The sequence below is a fragment of the Otolemur garnettii genome, unplaced genomic scaffold (assembly GCF_000181295.1).
Source record: "Otolemur garnettii isolate 467f Iridium unplaced genomic scaffold, OtoGar3 scaffold00003, whole genome shotgun sequence".
Classification (NCBI taxonomy): domain Eukaryota; kingdom Metazoa; phylum Chordata; class Mammalia; order Primates; family Galagidae; genus Otolemur; species Otolemur garnettii.
The window spans coordinates 28,086,186-28,105,774 of NW_003852398.1; the positions used below are offsets into that span (position 1 = coordinate 28,086,186).

Sequence of the window (19,589 nt, forward strand, 5' to 3'; positions counted from 1 at the left end):
AAAAAAGAGAGAGAATGATCTGAGGACTTTTTTCCTGGCAATTATATTATTTCATTCATATTAAATGCTCAGGATTTGGAAAAGGTTTGTACTTCTTTCTCTTTGAGAGTTAGCCCCAAATCGAGACTAAGCCTACAATCACACATATGACTTAATAAACTGATTTTGTCTGAATCGGTCACAGCCTTGGCTCAGGGTTTTATTGTCTCTATCATGTTAATGTATCACAGACTTTAACTACTCCAGGTGTGGATGTAGCCTCTAGGTCCACTGTGCATCCTGTCTCCCAATTCTTTTTATGTCCTGTCTGCCAAGTCACTAATTTCTATTGAAACACCAGAAGTGATAAAAATTCCACTATCTTCCCAACAGTTCAATCCAAAATTGTCACTGGTTTCTGCAAATAAGCCCAAGTTCTGCTTTGAGGGAATCTTAGGAAATTACTCTTGTCAATCTTATAGAATCCGTACTGTAAGGATCCTTTAATTTTCTTTGTCATTTAAAATGAGATGTTTCTTTCTTCAGACCAGCACAGTTAAAGTATTTAACTTCCCTCAGAGAAATTAAGGCTATTTTTCTTCTCCCATGTGAGAGTCCGTCAGATACTTGCAGACAGCTTTCTTGTCCTCCCACCCCTCGCTATATTCTCTTACAAAAATTAATCACACCCAGATAACTTCAGTCATTCTGTTTATGACATGGTTTCCAGACCATTTCTCATTCTGAATTCTCCCCTTTTCCTAAAGAATCTAAAATTCTGTTTCAATAGTTTTTGATGAGGGCAGGGAAATGGCCACAACTTGGAATGACCTACCTAGAGTCAGTTTTCTTAAACTCAAGAAAATATTATTTGGGAATGCTACTTTTTTGTCTTCTCTCCAAATCTGGTGCCAGAAAATTATCAAAGGTACAGCAAGGAACCTGCACCTGGTTTGACCAGATAGGGTAATCCAAAATATCCTGGGGAATGCAGGAATTGGTGTCAGGAAGTCTTGGTTTGTATTGCATTGTTTCTAGTTTGCAAATGTAAGAACTTTGAAATAACAAGATACAGGAACTGATAACAACACCCCAACTAACTGTAAGCAAGTTCTTCCTTCTCTCTGAATTCTAAATCTTCATTTTAAAATACTGGAATAGAGTAAATGGGAGGTCTGCAAACTGGGACCTGTGTACAAAATCTGACCAACTGCCTGCTTCCAGAAATAAAGTTTTATTGTAACATAACCATGTTTATTTGCTTGTGCATAATCTGACTGCTGTCTGCTGTAAAGCTATCATACAGTAGTTATGACAGAGATTATATAGCTACACTGCCCAAAATATCTAGTATCGGTCCCTTTAAGATAGAGTTTCTCACCCCTGGACTAAAGGAAACCTGTGTTGCCTGACAATAATTCCACAAGTTATTTTAACAGAAATACTGAAAAACTTTCCCCTTTCAGTGCAGTATGAACATTCTGGGACAATCACCATTGTAGCATCTCTTTTAACTTTTGCTCTGGATTCAGCTTCTTCTTTTTCTTTTGCTTCTTGATGGCTATAAGAGAAGAAGAGAAAAAAACAATTATTCATAGAACCCAATACATACTATCCTAAGAAGAAATTTCTCTAGATAAAAATAATCTATTACTTTTATGTCTCCACCAACTTAGGTTGAGGGTAGGATGGTAAATGCATGTCCCTTCATACCATTGTTCTTATTTATGTTTCTTAAAGAATAAGATATATATGTGCTATAGAAAACCAGTCAATAAATTTTCACCCCATGTGATTTTTTTTTTTTTTTTTTTTGAGACAGAGCCTCAAGCTGTCCCCCTGGGTAGAGTGCTATGGCTTCACTGCTCACAGCAACCTCCAACTCCTGGGCTCAAGAGGGTCTCCTGCTTCAGCTTCCCAAGGAGCTGGGACCACAGGCGCCCGCCACAATGCCCGGCCATTTTTTGGTTGCAGCCATTATTGTTGTTTGCGGGTCCAGGCTGGATTCGAACCTGCCACCTTAGGTGCATGTGGCTGGCTCCTTAGCCATTTGAGCCACAGGCGCCAAGCTGATGTGATTTTTTTTTTTTGTAAATAGAGATATCATTCTTTTCCCCAGAAGGAAACTAGGATACTGATTAAATGTTAACAAATTTTCAATTTGTTTGCACCTAAATGATTACACCTTTGAATTATTCATAACAATGACTTATATATGCAGAGCACAGAAGTCTTAGTCTTCTTATGCCACTAACTCTGGGGTAATTTGTCCTTAGCACGTGATCTTTTCTTGACGGTGATTTAAGTATTTTTCAGAACATTGGAAATTAATAAAAAGAAATGTGGTAAGTATATGGCTTTATAACAGCAACTAATTCTATGCAAAGACAGCCTTTATTATCTACCTCCTGGAGAAAGCCTATAATGTCATCCCTCTCGCTCACCCAAGGCTTATCTTCCCCTATACTTAGCAGCAACAGTGACTGAATCTCTACTCACAAGAAGGCCTCACACATGGAGCAGGTATTGCCATGGATTTTCCCGTCTAGACCTTCGATAGGGTCATTCTCCCTGGTGCAGGGGAGTCGTCCATTCCTCACGTACTGACGGTATTCACTGCACAGCTCCTGGCAAAGGAAGGAGGATTTAAGAATCATAGAACTATAAAATGGCCTGTTTTCCCTTGGGGATATACACTAGCACATAGGGAAGTACATCTCAATGAAAATCAAGCTGGGGAGAAGGGGAAAGGAGGGGAAGGGTAAATCCACACCTGTTGGGTACAGTGTACACTAGCTGGGTAAAGGACATACTTGTAACTTTGACACAATCAGTACAAAAACAAAGTGTGTAAACAAAACATGTATGCCCCCTAATATTCTAAAATTAAAAATTAATCAGATAACTAAATGATGAACATCTTCCTCATCTCTTTGAAAACTAAAAAGTAATGGATGAAAAAAAGGTGATGCAGAAGGTTGATGCAAAAGGTTGATATTAGCCAAGATGCTTTTCACAGGCCTGGGTTGCACATTATTTGAAACTTAAGATTACTGCTATTTATCTCATTAGAAAATGTTCAATTCAAATATTATTCTGTGCTAGACATCATGAGAGATACAGAGAAGAATAATTCATTGTCTCTTAAATTGGTTAAGGAACTTGTGGTAAACACAATAACATGCTCATACACACTTAAAATGTCAAAATCCTAATACCTAGGACCAGTCAGTCTATGACCTTACATGGCAAAGAGGCTTTGCAGGCACAATGAATCAAGAACCTCGAGATAGGAAGACCAACTGTCCTGGATTGTTCTAATGGGCTCAACATAATCCCAGGGTCTATCTGTAATACTGAAAGAATGAGGTAGAAGAGAGAAGGAAAGGGAGAAGTGACTACAGAAGAACAGTCAGATAGATGCAAAGTTGCTGGCTTTGGACATGGAGGAAGGGGTCCAAGAGCCAAGGAAGACAGTGAGCTTCTGGAAGCTAGAAAATAGAGATGCATTCTGCAGTGCCCTAGAGATAAGAGAAAGGCAGGCAGTCTCTCCAATCCTTTGATTTTAGCCCAGTGAGGACCTTGTCAGACTCTAACCTACAGACCCATAGATAATAAGGTTATGTTATTTTAAGCACCAAAGTGTGGTAGTTTGTTATAGCAACCACAGAAAACTAATACAGAGTTTTTACTTATGCATAGAAGCAACTGTTAGTTGGAGTAAAGCAAATGATATAACTAAAATACGTTTAAAGAAGTGATGGCATAATAGATGATAGAGTTATTAACTATATTATAAAATGGGAAAATATGTGTATTACTTAGTCAGAGATGTGTATTGCTTATTCATGAAAAGAGGCTAAAATTTTGATAGAGGAAATAAACATCACTATGAGCAAACCCATATTTGAAGGTAAAGTTCATTGTATGCTGATAAATTAGTGAATTGCCTACTGTGACATATCTCATTCACCGATGAAAATAGATACATAATAGGATAAGGAGTGGCAGTGCAAGCCTGTAATTCTAGAGCTTTGGGAGGCTGAAACAGGAGAATTGTTTGAGCCCAGGTGTTTGAGACCAGCCCAAGAAACATAGTAAAATCTGTCTGTACAAAAAATACAAGAATTAGCCAGGCATGATGGTGTGTGCCCGTAATCCCAGCTACTCAGGAAGGTGAGGCAGTAGCATTGCTTGAAACAAGAGTTTGAGGTTGCATTGAGCTATGATAATGTCACTGTACTCTAGTCTGGGCCATGAAGTGAGAGGGAGGGGGCCATGGAGTGAGAGAGAGAGAAGACATAATGATATTAACAGTAAATAATTTTACATATTCAATACTTAAGATATAAGACAGTGCTTTTATAGGAAACATGGAGAGGTTTCTTGGAACTTTATGCAAATGATGTATATACTAGTCATATCCTTATTTTATACATGAAGGAACTAAGATACAAAGATATTAACCATCTGACCTTACAGGTAAGGAGATGGGGGGATGATTTGAACCTCAAGTATGGAGTCGAGTTTTTTTAACAAAAATGTTATTGAGTCAAAAGTTTGGAAGACATGAATCGATGTTTAGTGTGTCCAAGAGGCAGCAAGGTGGCCAGTGTAACTGGCATAAGGAGAATAATGTGTAGAATAACAGGAAATGAGATCTGAGAGGTGGAAGGCGTCAGGTCGTGCATGGCACTGTAAGCCAGTAGAAGAAATTTGGTTCTTATTCTGAGTGAGATGAGAAGCTACCGGTTGACATGACCTGCTTTATATTTTTAAATAATTGCTTTGGTTTAACAGTTGAGAGTAGACTGTATGGAACTAAGGCAAGAGTAGAAAGAATTGCAGAAATGAAATCTTTCATATTAACAAAGAATAAAAGAAGGTATCATGAAGGCATGAGGCATACTCTGAAGGAACATTACAAATGGCAGAAAAGTATAAAATCTTAAATGCCTCATGGGGCTTAAAGCCATAACTTGTAGTTTAATTGCTAGCTCTCAAATTACTAAATGTAGATAAGCATAAATATAATTTATATCACATACTATAATACTTATATTAATAAATAATGTTATTAATATATGATTTTATTTCTATATATTACTAATTACATATCTTTCCTAACTTCTTGTTGGAGCCTCCAAGTCTTCTTCCTTAAAATACAGATAGTAATACATAGCTTGAATGATTACTACAAATATTAGACATGAAATTTTTATTCTTTGAGGCCTGCAGTAACAACAAAATAATGAATGGTCATTACTATCATCATTATCATCATTGTCATCGTCATGTGAGATTTTATAGAGTGAAAACCCAAGGCTCAGAGATGTTCTCAAATAATTTTCCGAAAATTTCACAGAGAACTAATTGGGATGAAAAGCTAGTTTGGTTTTGTTTAATGAAAGAGCTTTATTCAAACGGGTTTTTGAGAAAAGTCTAAATATCTACCTCTGTTAGTTTGCATTCAGACACCAGGATGACAATCTGTATGTACTTCTTTCTCGGGTGATATAATTCAGAGGGTTAGTGGGAGGACATAATTGATCTCCTCTCCAATGCCTCAGCAACTAATAGATTTAGTGTTAATAAAATGAATAAGGATGAAGGAGTCCTCTCATCCGTGAGGACCAAACATACGTCCTTGATGTGCCATCACTGAGGATGCTGGGATGAGAAGGGCAGGAGGTTTGTGTAAAGGGAAAGGTCACTGACTGCCAGGTGGCGCGGTGATCTGAAACAGCTACCTGCACTGCTTCTCTCTTCACTTTTTCAGCCTCAACTTTCTCCTCTTCTTTGTTGTTAGTTTCCTTCTCTTCTTCTTCAAGTTTGCTGCAATAGAAGAAGAAGATAGAGGCTGAACAAAACTCCCCATTCATTTTGGTAGTGTAAGTTTTGAAGGAATGAGGATCTTTTAGACCAAAGATCAGATTCAGTCTTCAGTATAAATTTACCTACTCTGAGAGGTGCTATTGCTTTGCCAGCGATGTAGGTAAATGCAGAGTGGCCATAAAGTTTGGGTGCAATTGCCCCACTGAAAAGAGTAATAATCAAACAAGCATGCATTTTTATCAGTATGTATCATTTAGATCATCTCATTTTCTGTAGGTCAGTATTTCTCATCAATGATCTAAAAGAAGCCACAATTGCCTTGATTAATTTTTAATTGTGAAACTTTTCTTATTCAAACAACTACGATCACAGTGACAAAAGAAAAAGGCAATGCCAAGTCAGATGATGGCTCCATAATCACAGCAAACCTCATTTTGCTATAAAATGAAAATTTCCCATATTGTTTAATTTTTCAGTTGAAATTTGGGTTTTGGACTGAGCAGTGATTTAAGTCTGATGATTTCATATCTAATTCTTTAAAGATCAATTGCAAACCTAATATTCTCTTATTCTGGCTGTTTTCTACTGACATGTAGCTTATCAAAACTGGAAAATACTTATTATTTACTACATTTAGTCATTACCACAACATCAGCCAATCAAACAAGGGAGAGAAAAACTCCAGGTTCTTGAATTTTGCCCCTTGTTTATCCTACTGCCTACTCCATCAACCTCTATTTTTAAGAAACTATGTACATAGCTTAAGGTTAGACTAGGACATATGAAATTTAGGAGAAAATACCTTAGTGCCTTTTTAAACAGATATTATTTAAATACTTTTTCTCAGCATTTAATTTAAAGTGAAGCTTAGGAAGGCATTAGAGCAGTGGTTCTCAACCTTCCTAATGCTGCAAGACAGTTCCTGCGGGTCATGACCCCCAGGTTGAGAATCGTCGCATTAGAGACTCAGACAAGACTTAGAGATGGTAATAATCAGCTTCTCCTATGTTGCCCCACATAGTGGAGCTCTAGTCATAGGGTTACCCACACCACTCAGCAAATCAAGATCTAGGAGGCCCTGGGCCTGGGTTAACAAGAAAACCTTTTAGTAAATCTGTATTAAATGGGCCTGCTTCTGAGGGGTTTCACACTACACTAAACCAATACTCAGTATGCATTTCATTCAGGGGTCCTCAAACTTTTTAAACAGGGGGCCAGTTCACTATCTCTCAGACTGTTAGAGGGCCAGACTGTGGGCTCCGGGATGAGTCGGCTGCTAAGCAGGACAGGTAGAGGTGGCAAAAACACCCAGTGGGCCAGATAAATGTCCTTAGTGGGCTGGATAAATGTCCTTGTTGGGCCGCATGTGGCCTGCAGGCCGTAGTTTGAGGACGCCTGACCTACATACAGTAATGGCCCTGAAAGGATGAACATAAACTTCCCTATTCCACTTTTTATTCAAATTATTTTAAAAGTCCTAATATACTGGTTTAAAAGTCCTTATATACTGGCCCCACAGGTCTCTGTCCAGCTGGCTTCTGCTCAACCCATATCTGAATTAACTCAAGAAATCATGAACTGTCAAGGATGAGACAAAGATCCAATTCATATCGTGAAACGTCCACTCTCTCCTTTTTATAAAGGAAAATTATCAAGTGTTAAAAATGTATTAGCACTAAACTGAGTCTTTCTCTCTAATTTAATCAGAAGTGAGAAGGATAATTGAATATAAAATAACATTGCCACCCTTTGGTTCAATATTACTTAATTTACTCTTGTCCATCTGCTCTTAAAATTTTCTAGCACACAACCCATGGTAAATACTCTACACCTATACGAAGAATCTAAAACTCAGAGGTGACTGATGATGGAGAAACTCAGCGAGTGAGCCAGGGAAGGGTACTCACAACACGCTCGCACACATGGCACACTTGTTTCCGTGAATCTTGCCGTCTGGACCCCGGACAGGATCGTGCTCCCTTGTGCAGATGAGCATCCCATTTCTCACTTGCTCCCGGAATTCACTGCAGGTTTCCTGGAAAATGAAGAAAACATTTTCTTAGGGCAGTTTTCTCCCCTGCCTGCACATTTCCTCTTGTGAGGAATACGTAATGCAGAGTAAAAAGTGAAAAGAAAAGCAATAACGTGTAGCAGCAAATCAGTAAATGTTCATGAAACTTCCGTCATGAATGCAGAGTTGCCCTGGCACTGCAGCAGACCTGGGAATATTTTATCATCATCTTTCTCCTGCAGGCGATTCTATTCAAGGTGCAGACGAAGGCTAATATACCAATGTGACGAAACATATTTCTGTGTTGGTTGGGTACACAACCTACAAAAGCTATGAAAAATCAGAGGTGAGGAGATTCCATAGGCAGGCCTGGAAGAGATGCCTCCTGGAGGAATTGGAGAATATTGCTGAGTCCTGGTTCTTCTTTAGGAGACTTGCATAAACCCAGATGCTCTATAATGATATAGAGTGAGGAGAGAATAAATTTAGTCCTTGAAGAAACTGACCTCTTCCTGGGATTGAATTGATAAAGTCTAGGAAAAGGCGATGTAGATTTGAACCGGGAGAGTAACAACAGAGTGGAGAGAAAGAGGTGTGTTTTAGAACCTTTAGAAATATGTAACAGGACTTGGCAGCTAGTCAAATACAATGAATGTAACAAATTTTCCATTCCAAATTACCAATAAAATCATAGAGGCAGCTAACATAAACAGCCATTGAAAAAATGAGTCAGTATAAAGGTAAACTATTTTTTTTTTTTTTTTTTTTTTCAGAGCCTCAAGCTGTCCCCCTGGGTAGAGTGCCATGGCATTACAGCTCACAGCAACCTCCAACTCCTGGGCTCAAGCGAGTCTCCTGCCTCCGCCTCCCAAGTAGCTGGGACCACAGGCGCCCGCCACAACGCCCGGCTATTTTTTGGTTGCAGCCGTCATTGTTGTTTGGCAGGTCCGGGCTGGGAATTCGAACCCGCCACCTTAGGTGTACGTGGCTGGCGCCTTAGCCGGTTGAGCCACAGGCGCCGAGCCTAAAGGTAAACTATTAAACTGTGTCATTTTTTCCCCAAATAATGATTAGGCTTATATTTATAAAACTGTTGTTCAGAAATAGAATAAATAAAAATAAATCTTATATAAAGTGATTATATGAGAGTAATCCAACATCTCCACACAGGGCCCAACTACCTGTAAAATTACAAAATTACAGAAGTATAGAAAGTAGATAATTGGAAAGTCAAAGGACCTACTAAATAATGTTAATTGGGGGCAAGAGAATTAGAATTTTCTCCAGAGCTGAGTGGTGACAAAGATCAAATATGATAATATTTGTGCATTTGTTTTGTATGTTGTAATAATTGTAATATCTGGGACCTTGCAATATTTGTTTGAAGTAATAGACAAGAATTTATAAACTATACAAGTTAATATTAAAAATCTGTGTCCAATAACAGTAATCTAATAAAAGCCATATTTGGGGGAAATCCCTTATAAAAAGTTTACACTACACTTTTTATGAAATGAACCTTAAAATTTAAATAATCATGAAATAAAATTGGTTCTCTGGAAACTTTTGGTTAAACACTTTCTTTGTTCCTTTCAGGCATGGAAATTAAACAGGAAACACTTATTCTAATGAGATAACTAAAAAGCTACTGTAAAGTTAAACATGTCAGGACATGGCATCAACATTCCAGAGAAAATTACCTTTGCAGCTTCTCTTTTAGTCTTTGCTCTTGCTCTGTCTTCTAGTTGACTATAAGAAGCAAAAAAAAAAAAAAGAAAAAAAGAAAAAAAAAAGAAGCAAACAAAAAGAAAAAGAGAAGAAACAGATCTTAGTGCAGTAAGGTAGGTACTTACCACATTTATAGGCAATCATTCAGTGCTTTGACTATTTTCAGGCAACCCCACAGATACACCAATAATACTTTTTAATTTTACAGATAATAAACAAGTACGCTTCTTTGCAACTCACAAGAATGGCATTCAAGAAAAAGCTACTTGGCTTGGCGCTCATAGCTTGGCTGGCCCTGGTTACCAGCTTCAGTGTTTGTGGCCAGTGCCCTACCCAGTGAGCCACAGGCGCTACCCTGTTTAGCATATTCTTAACCTTTTTCTTAAAGCACATTTAATGCTGAGCCCCACATAAGGAAAACCCAAAGATTAGACAAAGCCTTGTCTCTGGAAATTCTAGAACCTGGACTTGCCTTATGAGACTTCCTAAGAGCTGGAAGCTTAATGATGTTGGCAGGTTCCAACCCAGCCTGGGCCAGTTAAACAACAACAACTGCAACAAAAAATAGCTGGGCGTTGTGGCAGGTACCTATAGTCCCAACTATCTGGGAGGCTGAGGCAAGAGAATCGCTTAAGCCCAGGAGTTTGAGGTTGCTGTGAGTTGTGATGCCTATACCAAGGGTAACATAGTGAGTCTCTGTGTAAAAAAAAAAAAAAAGAAAGAAAAGAAAAAAAGAAAAAGAAAAAAGAAAAGCCACGTATTTAAGAAGCAGACCTATTCAACTTCCCAGCATATGTACTCCAATAATACTTTTTTTATTAGTAGATTCTCTTGCATCTGTGATGACTCTCTATAAAGTGCCAATATTTGGCTTCTTGGAGGCAGTGTAGCATGGAGAATAAGAGAAAACACTGCACAGCCGAAGTGTATGATGAAAACAAGTGCCTTAACCTCTTTGTGCCTCCCTCATTTTCAAGGCAAGAGGGTTGCTTGACAGAGGAGAAGGAATAGAAGAGGTAGTAAGAGTTCCTTTCTTATAGGAATATTAGAAGAAGTAAGTGAATTCATACACATAGAAGAATTACAACAGTGTCTGGTACATAATAAAATGACTGGTGTAACTGATAAGAGGGACTGATATCATCATCATTGTTATCAGTGAAAGTTACCTGTCCCAAATAGACATATGGTGGAAATGAAGTGAGAATGACATCTCTTGCATTTTGAATAACTGTTATAAATTTAGTTTAACGGATTATAGCTATAGTTTAATCAATGTATAATACAAATAACTCAATCATATTCTACAGGTAAAAATTATATAATTTGTTAAAATATTTGAATGTGGTCCAGTCAACTTATGACTTTCTCATTGCTCACTTTCAATCTTTTTAAAGAGTTGAAATAACTGTGTTCACATGGTATGACAGTGTGCTGAAAATGACTATGGAGGGTACAGTGATTCTCCAGAGAATCAATAAACTTTGTTAACACCTACAAAATTTGAGATGATGAAAAATTATTTATCTTTGATAAGAAATATTTATGTTAGTGAAAGAAACTCACTAAAATAGATTCAAAATTATAGGGCTTTTTTTCAGACTGATTTATATGAAAACTGATCTAAATTTTGCCGCATCTAAGTTATCTAAAAAATTTGAGCATTTTTTTTCCTAATGGATATTGTCAGATGTGGCAGCAAATCTGACCACTAGGTGGCATGATTACTTCCTTGCTACCGAAAGATTAATGTAGAGAATAGGCTAAATGAAACAAATGTATCTACCAGTAGTTGGTAAAGGCCTTGCTAAGTGATTATGTCTTGACTACATGCTACAGTGAGACACACATTATCATTTTCTTCATCTACAAATTGCATATACCTTCCTGACTTTTCCATCATTCTCATCTTTTCTGAGCTTTTCATTTTTTTATCTGTAACTTGTGACAACACAATATCTATTTTATATGGTTATTGTGAAAATTAAATAAGATTATGTAGCAAAGCTCCTAGCAAGTACCAGACAAGTATATGCACTCCATAAATGATTATTATGATAATAATCAAGTCATCATCTTAACTTGCTCTGCACTTAAGCACTGTGGGGGAAGCCTGTTGGGTTATACTGCTCTGTCTGCAAAGACTGAAAGGTAAGGCCTTTCACTGATTCTTAGAATATAAAAACTGAAATCTGTATCCCTTTGGTCAAAAATCAAGAGTTTAGGAAACTCATAAGCTCTTGTTTGAGGGACCATATCCCATCTTCCATTCTGAAGTCATCCTTTAAGCCCCCCATAAATGGACATGCAACTCCTACAAAAAAAAAAAAAAAAACTCATCTCTATTCTTGAGTCTTTCCTTACTCTAGTACAAGGTCAGTCTTCATATTGAACCCAAACTTGTCTCTCAATAACTCTTACCCATTTTAATTCCATGCCTTAAAATTACACAGAATAAGTAGAATGTTAATGAACTAAAAACCAAAAATGCCTCATAAATCTCCCTTACACTATAATGATATTTTACATGTAATTGCATCTATCTCCTAATTCAGTTGATAATTACTCAAAAAACCCAAAGCAATCAGTATGATTATCATGGCATATACTCTTCTCTGGGTGAAAGATTCCAGGTTATTTTTTCTTCATCTCATTTTTTTTAGTTTTTATTTTTAATTGACAAATAATTGTGGCATAATTTATAGATTCAATGTGATATTATTGGTATAGGAAAATGATTAAGTCAAGCTAATTAACTTAGTCATCTCACATACTTCTCATTTTTTTGTGATGAGAACATTTATAATCTACTCTTTTTTTTTCTTTTTCTTTCTTTTTTTTTGAGACAGAGTCTCACTATGTCACCTTGGTAGAGTGCTGTGACATCACAGCTCACAGCAACCTCAAACTCCTGGGCTTAGGTGATTCTCTTACCTCAGCCTCCCAAGTAGTGGGGACTACAGACACTCACCACAATGCCTGTCTATTTTTTTGTTGTAGTTTTCATTGTTGTTTAGCTGGCCCAGGCTGGGTTCAAACATGCCACCATTGGTGTCTGTGACCGACTCAGTAACTACTGTGCTACGGGTGCCAAGCCTTATAATCTACACTTATAGTAACTATACTGTGCAATAGATCTCAAAAACTTATTTCTCCTGTCTCTGAAAGTTTTTACCCTTTGATCAGCATCTCCTCATTCCCAACACTCATACTATCTGTACCCCCAGGCTCTGAGCCTCTGATAATCACCAACCTACTCTCTACAAGGAGTTAGACTTTTTCAGATTCCACATGTGAGACCAAGCAAGTATTCGTTTTTTCTGTCTGGCTTATTCTACATCACTTTATGTCCCAACAATTCAATTATAATCTGAAAGCCCTCCACTTGCTTTGTAGCTGTTATTATTTGTTTATTTTTTAGTCCATTTAAATGTGGCACCTAAAACTGAACACTGCACTAAAAAGGAAAATGCCTTATTCACAGTTGCCACTTCTCAATCCCTCAGAAGGCCTGAGGCTACTGCTCTACTCACAAGAAGGCTTCACACATGGAGCAGGTGTTGCCATAGGTTTTCCCATCTGGGCCCTGAATGGGGTCATTCTCTCTGGTGCAAAGAAGTGATCCATTCTTTCTGGATTTGTGGTATTCGCCACATAATTCCTATGAAATCAAAGAGGGAAATTGGAAGTGTTTAACAGGTTGAATCAGATTGCAAAAATATCTGAAGTTCAGACTTTTTATGTCTTCTAAGTAGAGATGAGCGATTGACTTATTTTAGACTAGTTCTTAACTTGAAAGGCAGGGATATTTTTAAGTGAAAAAAGCAAGGAACCCTCAACCAAGAAATGGTCACATATGCCCATGTGTAACTGCATATATTTAAATACACACAAAAGACAAACTACAAATGTTTCATATACTTTCATGGAATTGATGTGTTCCTTGAATGCTGACATGCCTATATGCCTCTGACTTGCTAGAGAAGATGCCCTCACCTCAAAATAAGCTGTATCTTCATATTGTCTTTTATTTCTTGATTCACTTTGCTTCTTTTTCTTTTCTTCTTCTGCTTGGCTGAGAGTGGTTAAAACAAAAGATGAGTAAGAATCACAGTATCGCCATATTAGAAGTAATCTCAAATATAATTTAATTATTACAGTTAACATTTATTAAATTCTTATAATGTACCAAACCCTGTGCTATACATGTACTATGAAATCTTCATGACTGCATGTAGTAAAATCTTATTGTCATCTCATTTTACAAATAAGAAAACTGACAGAAGGAATGTATAGCTCACCTAAGGGCAGGGAGATAATAATTGTGGACTAGGGATTTAGACCCTAGTCTAGAAGTGGTTTCCAAAACTTCCAGTGCTCACTATTGTATCTCAGATGACTATCTACTCTTTGCTTTAATTTGCAGTGAAGTCTAAAGTCTCTATCTACATCACCTTTGACACGCAATGGTAAGTCACTCTATCTTTGAAATCCTCAAACTGTTAGAAAGTTCTTCCTGGCATTGAACTCTGTTTTCCAGAGTGTTCATCCATTGGCATATTGGCTCCACTTTTATCCATGGAGATAAGTTAGAACAAGCCCTGTTCCCACATTTAAAAACAAAGCTACTTGACTATTTCAAGACTATGACTCTCCCCTTGCCTAAGTGTGCCTAAGTCTTAGCAATTCTTAAAGTACATGGTTTTCACACATTTTTCCAATCAGGTGGGCTTTTTGTTTGTTTGTTTGTTTTATTTTTTTTTTGCCCCTAAGCATGCCTTAATTATTTTTCCCCCTGATTAAGTGGCCCTTTTCATAATTGAACATAAAAATTGAACAGAAAAGACTGGGCACCGTGGCTCATGTCTTTAATCCTAACACTCTGAGAGGCCAAGGTGGGTGGATAGCCTTGAGCTCAGGAGTTCAAGAAGAGCCTCAGTAAGAACAAGAACAAGATCTCTGTCTCTACTGAAAATAGAAAAACTAGCTGGGTATTGTGGTAGGCACCTGTAGTCTCAGCTCTTCAAGAGGGTGAGGCAAAAGAATTGCTTGGGCATAAGAGTTTGAGGTTGTTGTAGGCTTGTAAGCTAAGATGCCGTGACACGCTACCTAGTGAGATTCGGTCTCAAAAAAAAAAGAGAGAAGAAATTAAATGGAAAGGACAAAACCCTCTTCATTCTCCCAGCTACAGTCCTACTCACAAGAAGTTCGCACACATGTAGCAGGCATTGCCATGCATTTTCCCATCTGGGCCCAGGATGGGGTCGTTTTCTCTGGTACAAGCAAGTTTTCCATTCCTCACAAAGTTTTGATATTCACTGCAAAGCTCCTGCCAAGAAAAAGAAAGTCAGTTTGCCATATGCTTCATTTCTACCCAGAGCAAAAGATGCAGCCTTCTATACTGGCAGCAACTAATATTATGTCTCTGTGGGCCAGAATTTTAATTGTGTTTCTCTCTAATGTAAAATTTAATTTTTTACAATAAAAAAATCTTATCATTTACTAAGAGATCATAACAAATAAGACACAGAAGGCTGTTTCACTCTAATATAAGGGGGACACAAGCTAACTCCACTATAATCTCAACAGAAAAAAAGAAAAAAAAAAAAGGCAAGTGCAAATGCACAGGTACAAAAAAATCTGAGAACTCAGAGGACAGAACCATGAAATCTGACTGTGGAATCTAGGGTATCTTTCAAGTAGCAAAAATAATTCAGGCGAGGGTGAAGAGTAAATAGAATTTTCTTGGCAAAAACATAGATTGGCAAATATGCTCATCAGATTATCAAAATAAAATAAATTGAAAAACACAGGTGCACAACCACATGGCAGAATATAAATTTCTGATTGAAGCTGAGGAGTCAAAGAAGAGAAGTAAAGAGATTAAAAGATCTCTTGCAGTTGATAACGAGCTACTTATGGGTTTTAAGTCGAGCTATATTATGATCTGATTTATATTTTCAAACATTCTTCCAGCTGTGTTAGGGAAAATGGAAGGATTAAGGAAAGGACAGAATCCAGAAGGGGAATTAGAAGACTTTCTTCATCAAAACATTAGGTGACAGTAACTGATCTAAGGCTTTGGAATGTAACATTGTAATATTTCACACATAAGAATCATGCTTTGTTTTGGAATCATAGTATTTTTTATCTCAAATCATATGCGAAATTTCAGAAATTCATATGAAGAAAGTACATATACATGTAAATTTTCTCCGCACTGTTTAGCAAAAGCTAATATGATCTCTCAGTGATGAAAGTAGAAGTAGAACCCAGTTCTTCAGACTTTAAGACAGTTCATTTTATTCTACTGAGGGGTGAATCTTTAAAACAACCAGAGTGGATGAATCTTCTATAGCATTCATCTCAATGCCATCCACAGAGTGAAAAGATTTTCTAGGGATTTTTTCAGAGCAATCTTCTACCCTTTAGGCTCTTTGAAGCATGTTCTCATTATAGTACCAAGTAGGGTTTATTGGGTAAATTCCACTCACTGCATAGGAGGGTGTTTTTCCAGATTCTCTTTTATTTTTTGCTTGTGCTTTGGCCCTTTTCTTTCCTTCAGCTTCTGCTTGGCTGGATGAAACAGGAAATGAAAGGGATCCATTAGGACCGAACACATGCAATGTTCCTCCACATCTCTGAACTACTAATCTATTTTCCTCCCTTAGGAAGGAATAATTTGATCCCATTATCACTGCATAGCTATGAGAAACAGCAAAACATCCTCCAGTACAGTATGATACCACGACTTCTTCATAGTTTCTGCTTAATTGGAAGAAAGATAGTAAAAGTGGGCTGGAAAATGTGCTTTCTATAAACTAGCTTTCTTGCATATGGTGAAAAAAGGAGCATTCTCCATACACAACAGAGAAATCAAAACCAGAACCATGGTGACACAATTCCTGGAGGCTGAAAGGGACCTTAACAAAAAGGATTGACTTGTACCACTGTCTCTCAGAGAGGATGAGAGGCAGGACGGCATTAACAGGATCTGACTACAACCGAGGACTCCTCTCTGGAATCCATGATCAATCTTCCACATCCTGCATACCCTCACTTTCATTTAAACTTCAAGGTATTGCTTACTTATGGCTGCTGTATCTAAAAGACAAAATGAGAGGCAGGTGTAAAAAAGCCAATGCTTTCCATACACTGATAAACCAAATAAACTTAAATGTCCTTTGTATAATGGAATTGCATGATACATACAGTTAACTGATGATATTTCAACCATAAGCGGTGTTGCCAATCAAAACAAAAAACCAAAGATTCTAAAAATAAGTCAAATACTTAATCCGGCTCAATCAAATAAAGAATTATTCTGAATTTTGAAAAAAAAAGACGTTGATTCTAATTTACTGAGAAATGCCACATCATAAAAATAACATCCATTGTAATTATTTAAGAGTTTATGATTTGTTACAGGGAAATTTGACTCCATTCAATTTCCCCATTAAGTGCTAACTTTAGATACTAATGCCCATGGAAGATCAGATGCCTATGAACTGCTAACTAAAATAGGCTCACATATGAAGCCTCAGGGGTGACAAGGCAGCTAATATTTGTACAAGATCATATTCATCAAGATGATCCAGTGCCAAAGAGGGAGCATTAGAGAAAACAAGGAATCTTGACACAAATAACTCTAGGTACTTACTCTCAGCTCTACACGGATATTCCCTGAGTATTTATTCCTGTTTTGAGTCGCAGTTTCTCCATTTATGAAACAATTTAGTTCTATTAGGTTATTTGCAAAGTCCCTCCTTCTTTGGCATTCTAAACCTCTGTACTCACAAGTAGGCGTGACACATGGAACACAAATTGCCATGCACTTTCCCATCTGGGCCACGAACAGGGTCACTTTCTCTGGTACAGTAAAGTTTGCCATTCTTTGCCAGATCTTGATATTCACTGCAGAGTTTCTAAATAATGAGAATGAGACAATTCAGATATAATTCTCTATTCCCTATAAATGTTAATTTGGTACAAACAAATTGGAAAAGAGAAATCAAGGATGAAAAACATAACACATTTAAGATTTAGAATTATCCATAAATTTTGTGATGTTTTTCTCCTCGTAATATTCATCCATTTAACAAGTGAAAATGTATTAAGTTAGATATAAATATTAATATCATTTATTTAGGACCTTTATCAATCAGTGGAAAGGATAAATAATTGCAATATAAAAAACTAAATGATGTATCACAGGCCTGAATTAAGGGTGCACTAGTACAAAAAAAGAGCACCATAAAATTTTAGAGTAGAACAAAGAGTTCTTTGAGGATGTATATGGTACCCAGAAATTCATGTGTTAAAATGTTCTCCAAGAAGAATTGCGATATGCAAAGGCATAGAGGCATGAAAGAACAACTTCTTTTGAGATGATTTAAACATCCAAGAGTATTGTGGCTATAGAATTAGTTGGGTAAGGAGAGGAAGGTTTGGGAAGTGGTCAAAAAGAAGAACCTGAAAATCAATTAAAAATCAGACCAATAAAGGTTGAAAGGAATTTGAATTTTTTTCAAAGGCAATGGGAAAATGATAAATATTTATAGCGAAGAATGACAGCCAGAGGCAGGGAGAAACAGAGTCAACAGAGATTAAAATTAGGGAAATTAATTGGATTAGAGAAGGATAAAGAAAGAATAACAAAGAGAAAGAAGGAAGCAAAGAAGGTGGGGGAGAAAGTGGGGTTAGGAAGGAGGAAGAAAGGGAAGAAGGAAGGGAGGGAGGAGAAATTTGGAAATAAATGATAAAAAATAGTTGAGGAACATGTGCACACTAAAATTAAAAGAATTTTGTTACCAAGGATTGGGGGATAGAAAGCAGTTGAGAATGAAGCCAGCCAATGAAATGGAGTTATATAGGGGAAAGTAAAAGTACAAACCACATATCAGAAAAGAATAGAGAGCTATCTAAGAAACAAGCTAGGTAAGGTTTCCGAATGAAGTAAAGTGGTCTCAATTCAAACATTTGACTCATGGAAACATCTCCTATTCTATGAAAACAACATGGAGAAAGAATCAAAACCTGAGTACTAAGGAAGATGAACATTAAAATTCAATAGAACAGACAAGATGCTAATGAATCCATTGGGAAAGCTATTAGATTACTGAGCTAAAATGACAGCAGGTGACTAGTTAAGAGATGTTTACAAAATAGAATGCAGTATGATTTAAAGGAAGAACATTGGAATTCCTCTCTGATGCTGTTGCTAAAATGGATAACACCTCCACAACACCTACTACACATTGGAAGAATACATGTCATGCATTGGATTCAGAAAATATTTTGATATGTCACCCTCATTTAGAAGTGTGAAACTGTTTTACTAATGTGACTATTTATTTCCTCCAAATAGAGCTAGAATTTATAATGCCATAATTATTCTCTTAAGTCTCATAAAACAATAATTATAAAATAGTTTTTAGTAAACTTATTAATAGTAGGGAAAATAGTAACTAATATTAAAAATGCTTACTAGAATAATACGCATGCACACACCCACACACAAAGACATAACTGGATATATCAAACTAATACTCACTTCAATTTCTCTTTTTACTTTAACTTTTCCTTCAGCCTCTCTCAGATTTTGATCTGCTTTGTTGTTTTCTTCTAAAAAACGCTGCTTGCTGGAGAAAGAAAAATACATTAGTAGAGATGCTTCAAACCTTCATAACACAGAATAGTTATTAAGTATAGATGGAAAAACAGCTAAGTTTTCCAGAATTCTAGTGTACTTTCAAATCACCTTAAATCCCCTTAAGCAATTCATTTTGCTTTTGTATTATATATGCCATTTCTTTCCACTAAATGGTTTTTGTTCTCATATCCATTTCTTCTCCCCAGTTTAAATGCTTTTTTTGTTGTTGTCCTCAGATTATTTCATTTTTTTATTAAATTATAGCTGTGTACATTAATGCAGTCCTGGGGTACAAAGTGCTAGTTTTATATACAATTTGAAATATTTTCATCAAACTGGTTAACATAGCCTTCATGGCATTTTCTTAGTTATTGTGTTAAGACA

At 36.8% G+C, this 19,589-nt stretch overlaps 1 protein-coding gene across 1 annotated transcript in view; it reads right to left on the reverse strand.

The window, feature by feature from the left end:
* Positions 1-19,589, reverse strand: part of SPINK5 (serine peptidase inhibitor, Kazal type 5) — a 70,630-nt gene that overhangs the window by 21,138 nt on the left and 29,903 nt on the right. Inside the window, exons 8-18 of the mRNA XM_012806882.1 lie at positions 19,107-19,194; positions 17,351-17,478; positions 16,048-16,129; positions 14,755-14,882; positions 13,550-13,628; positions 13,087-13,214; positions 9,526-9,574; positions 7,722-7,849; positions 5,730-5,814; positions 2,479-2,606; positions 1,474-1,540 (exon numbers count right to left, since the gene is read on the reverse strand). Coding sequence (XP_012662336.1) covers positions 1,474-1,540; positions 2,479-2,606; positions 5,730-5,814; positions 7,722-7,849; positions 9,526-9,574; positions 13,087-13,214; positions 13,550-13,628; positions 14,755-14,882; positions 16,048-16,129; positions 17,351-17,478; positions 19,107-19,194 — 1,090 coding nt within the window. The remainder of the gene's footprint in view (positions 1-1,473; positions 1,541-2,478; positions 2,607-5,729; positions 5,815-7,721; positions 7,850-9,525; positions 9,575-13,086; positions 13,215-13,549; positions 13,629-14,754; positions 14,883-16,047; positions 16,130-17,350; positions 17,479-19,106; positions 19,195-19,589) is intronic.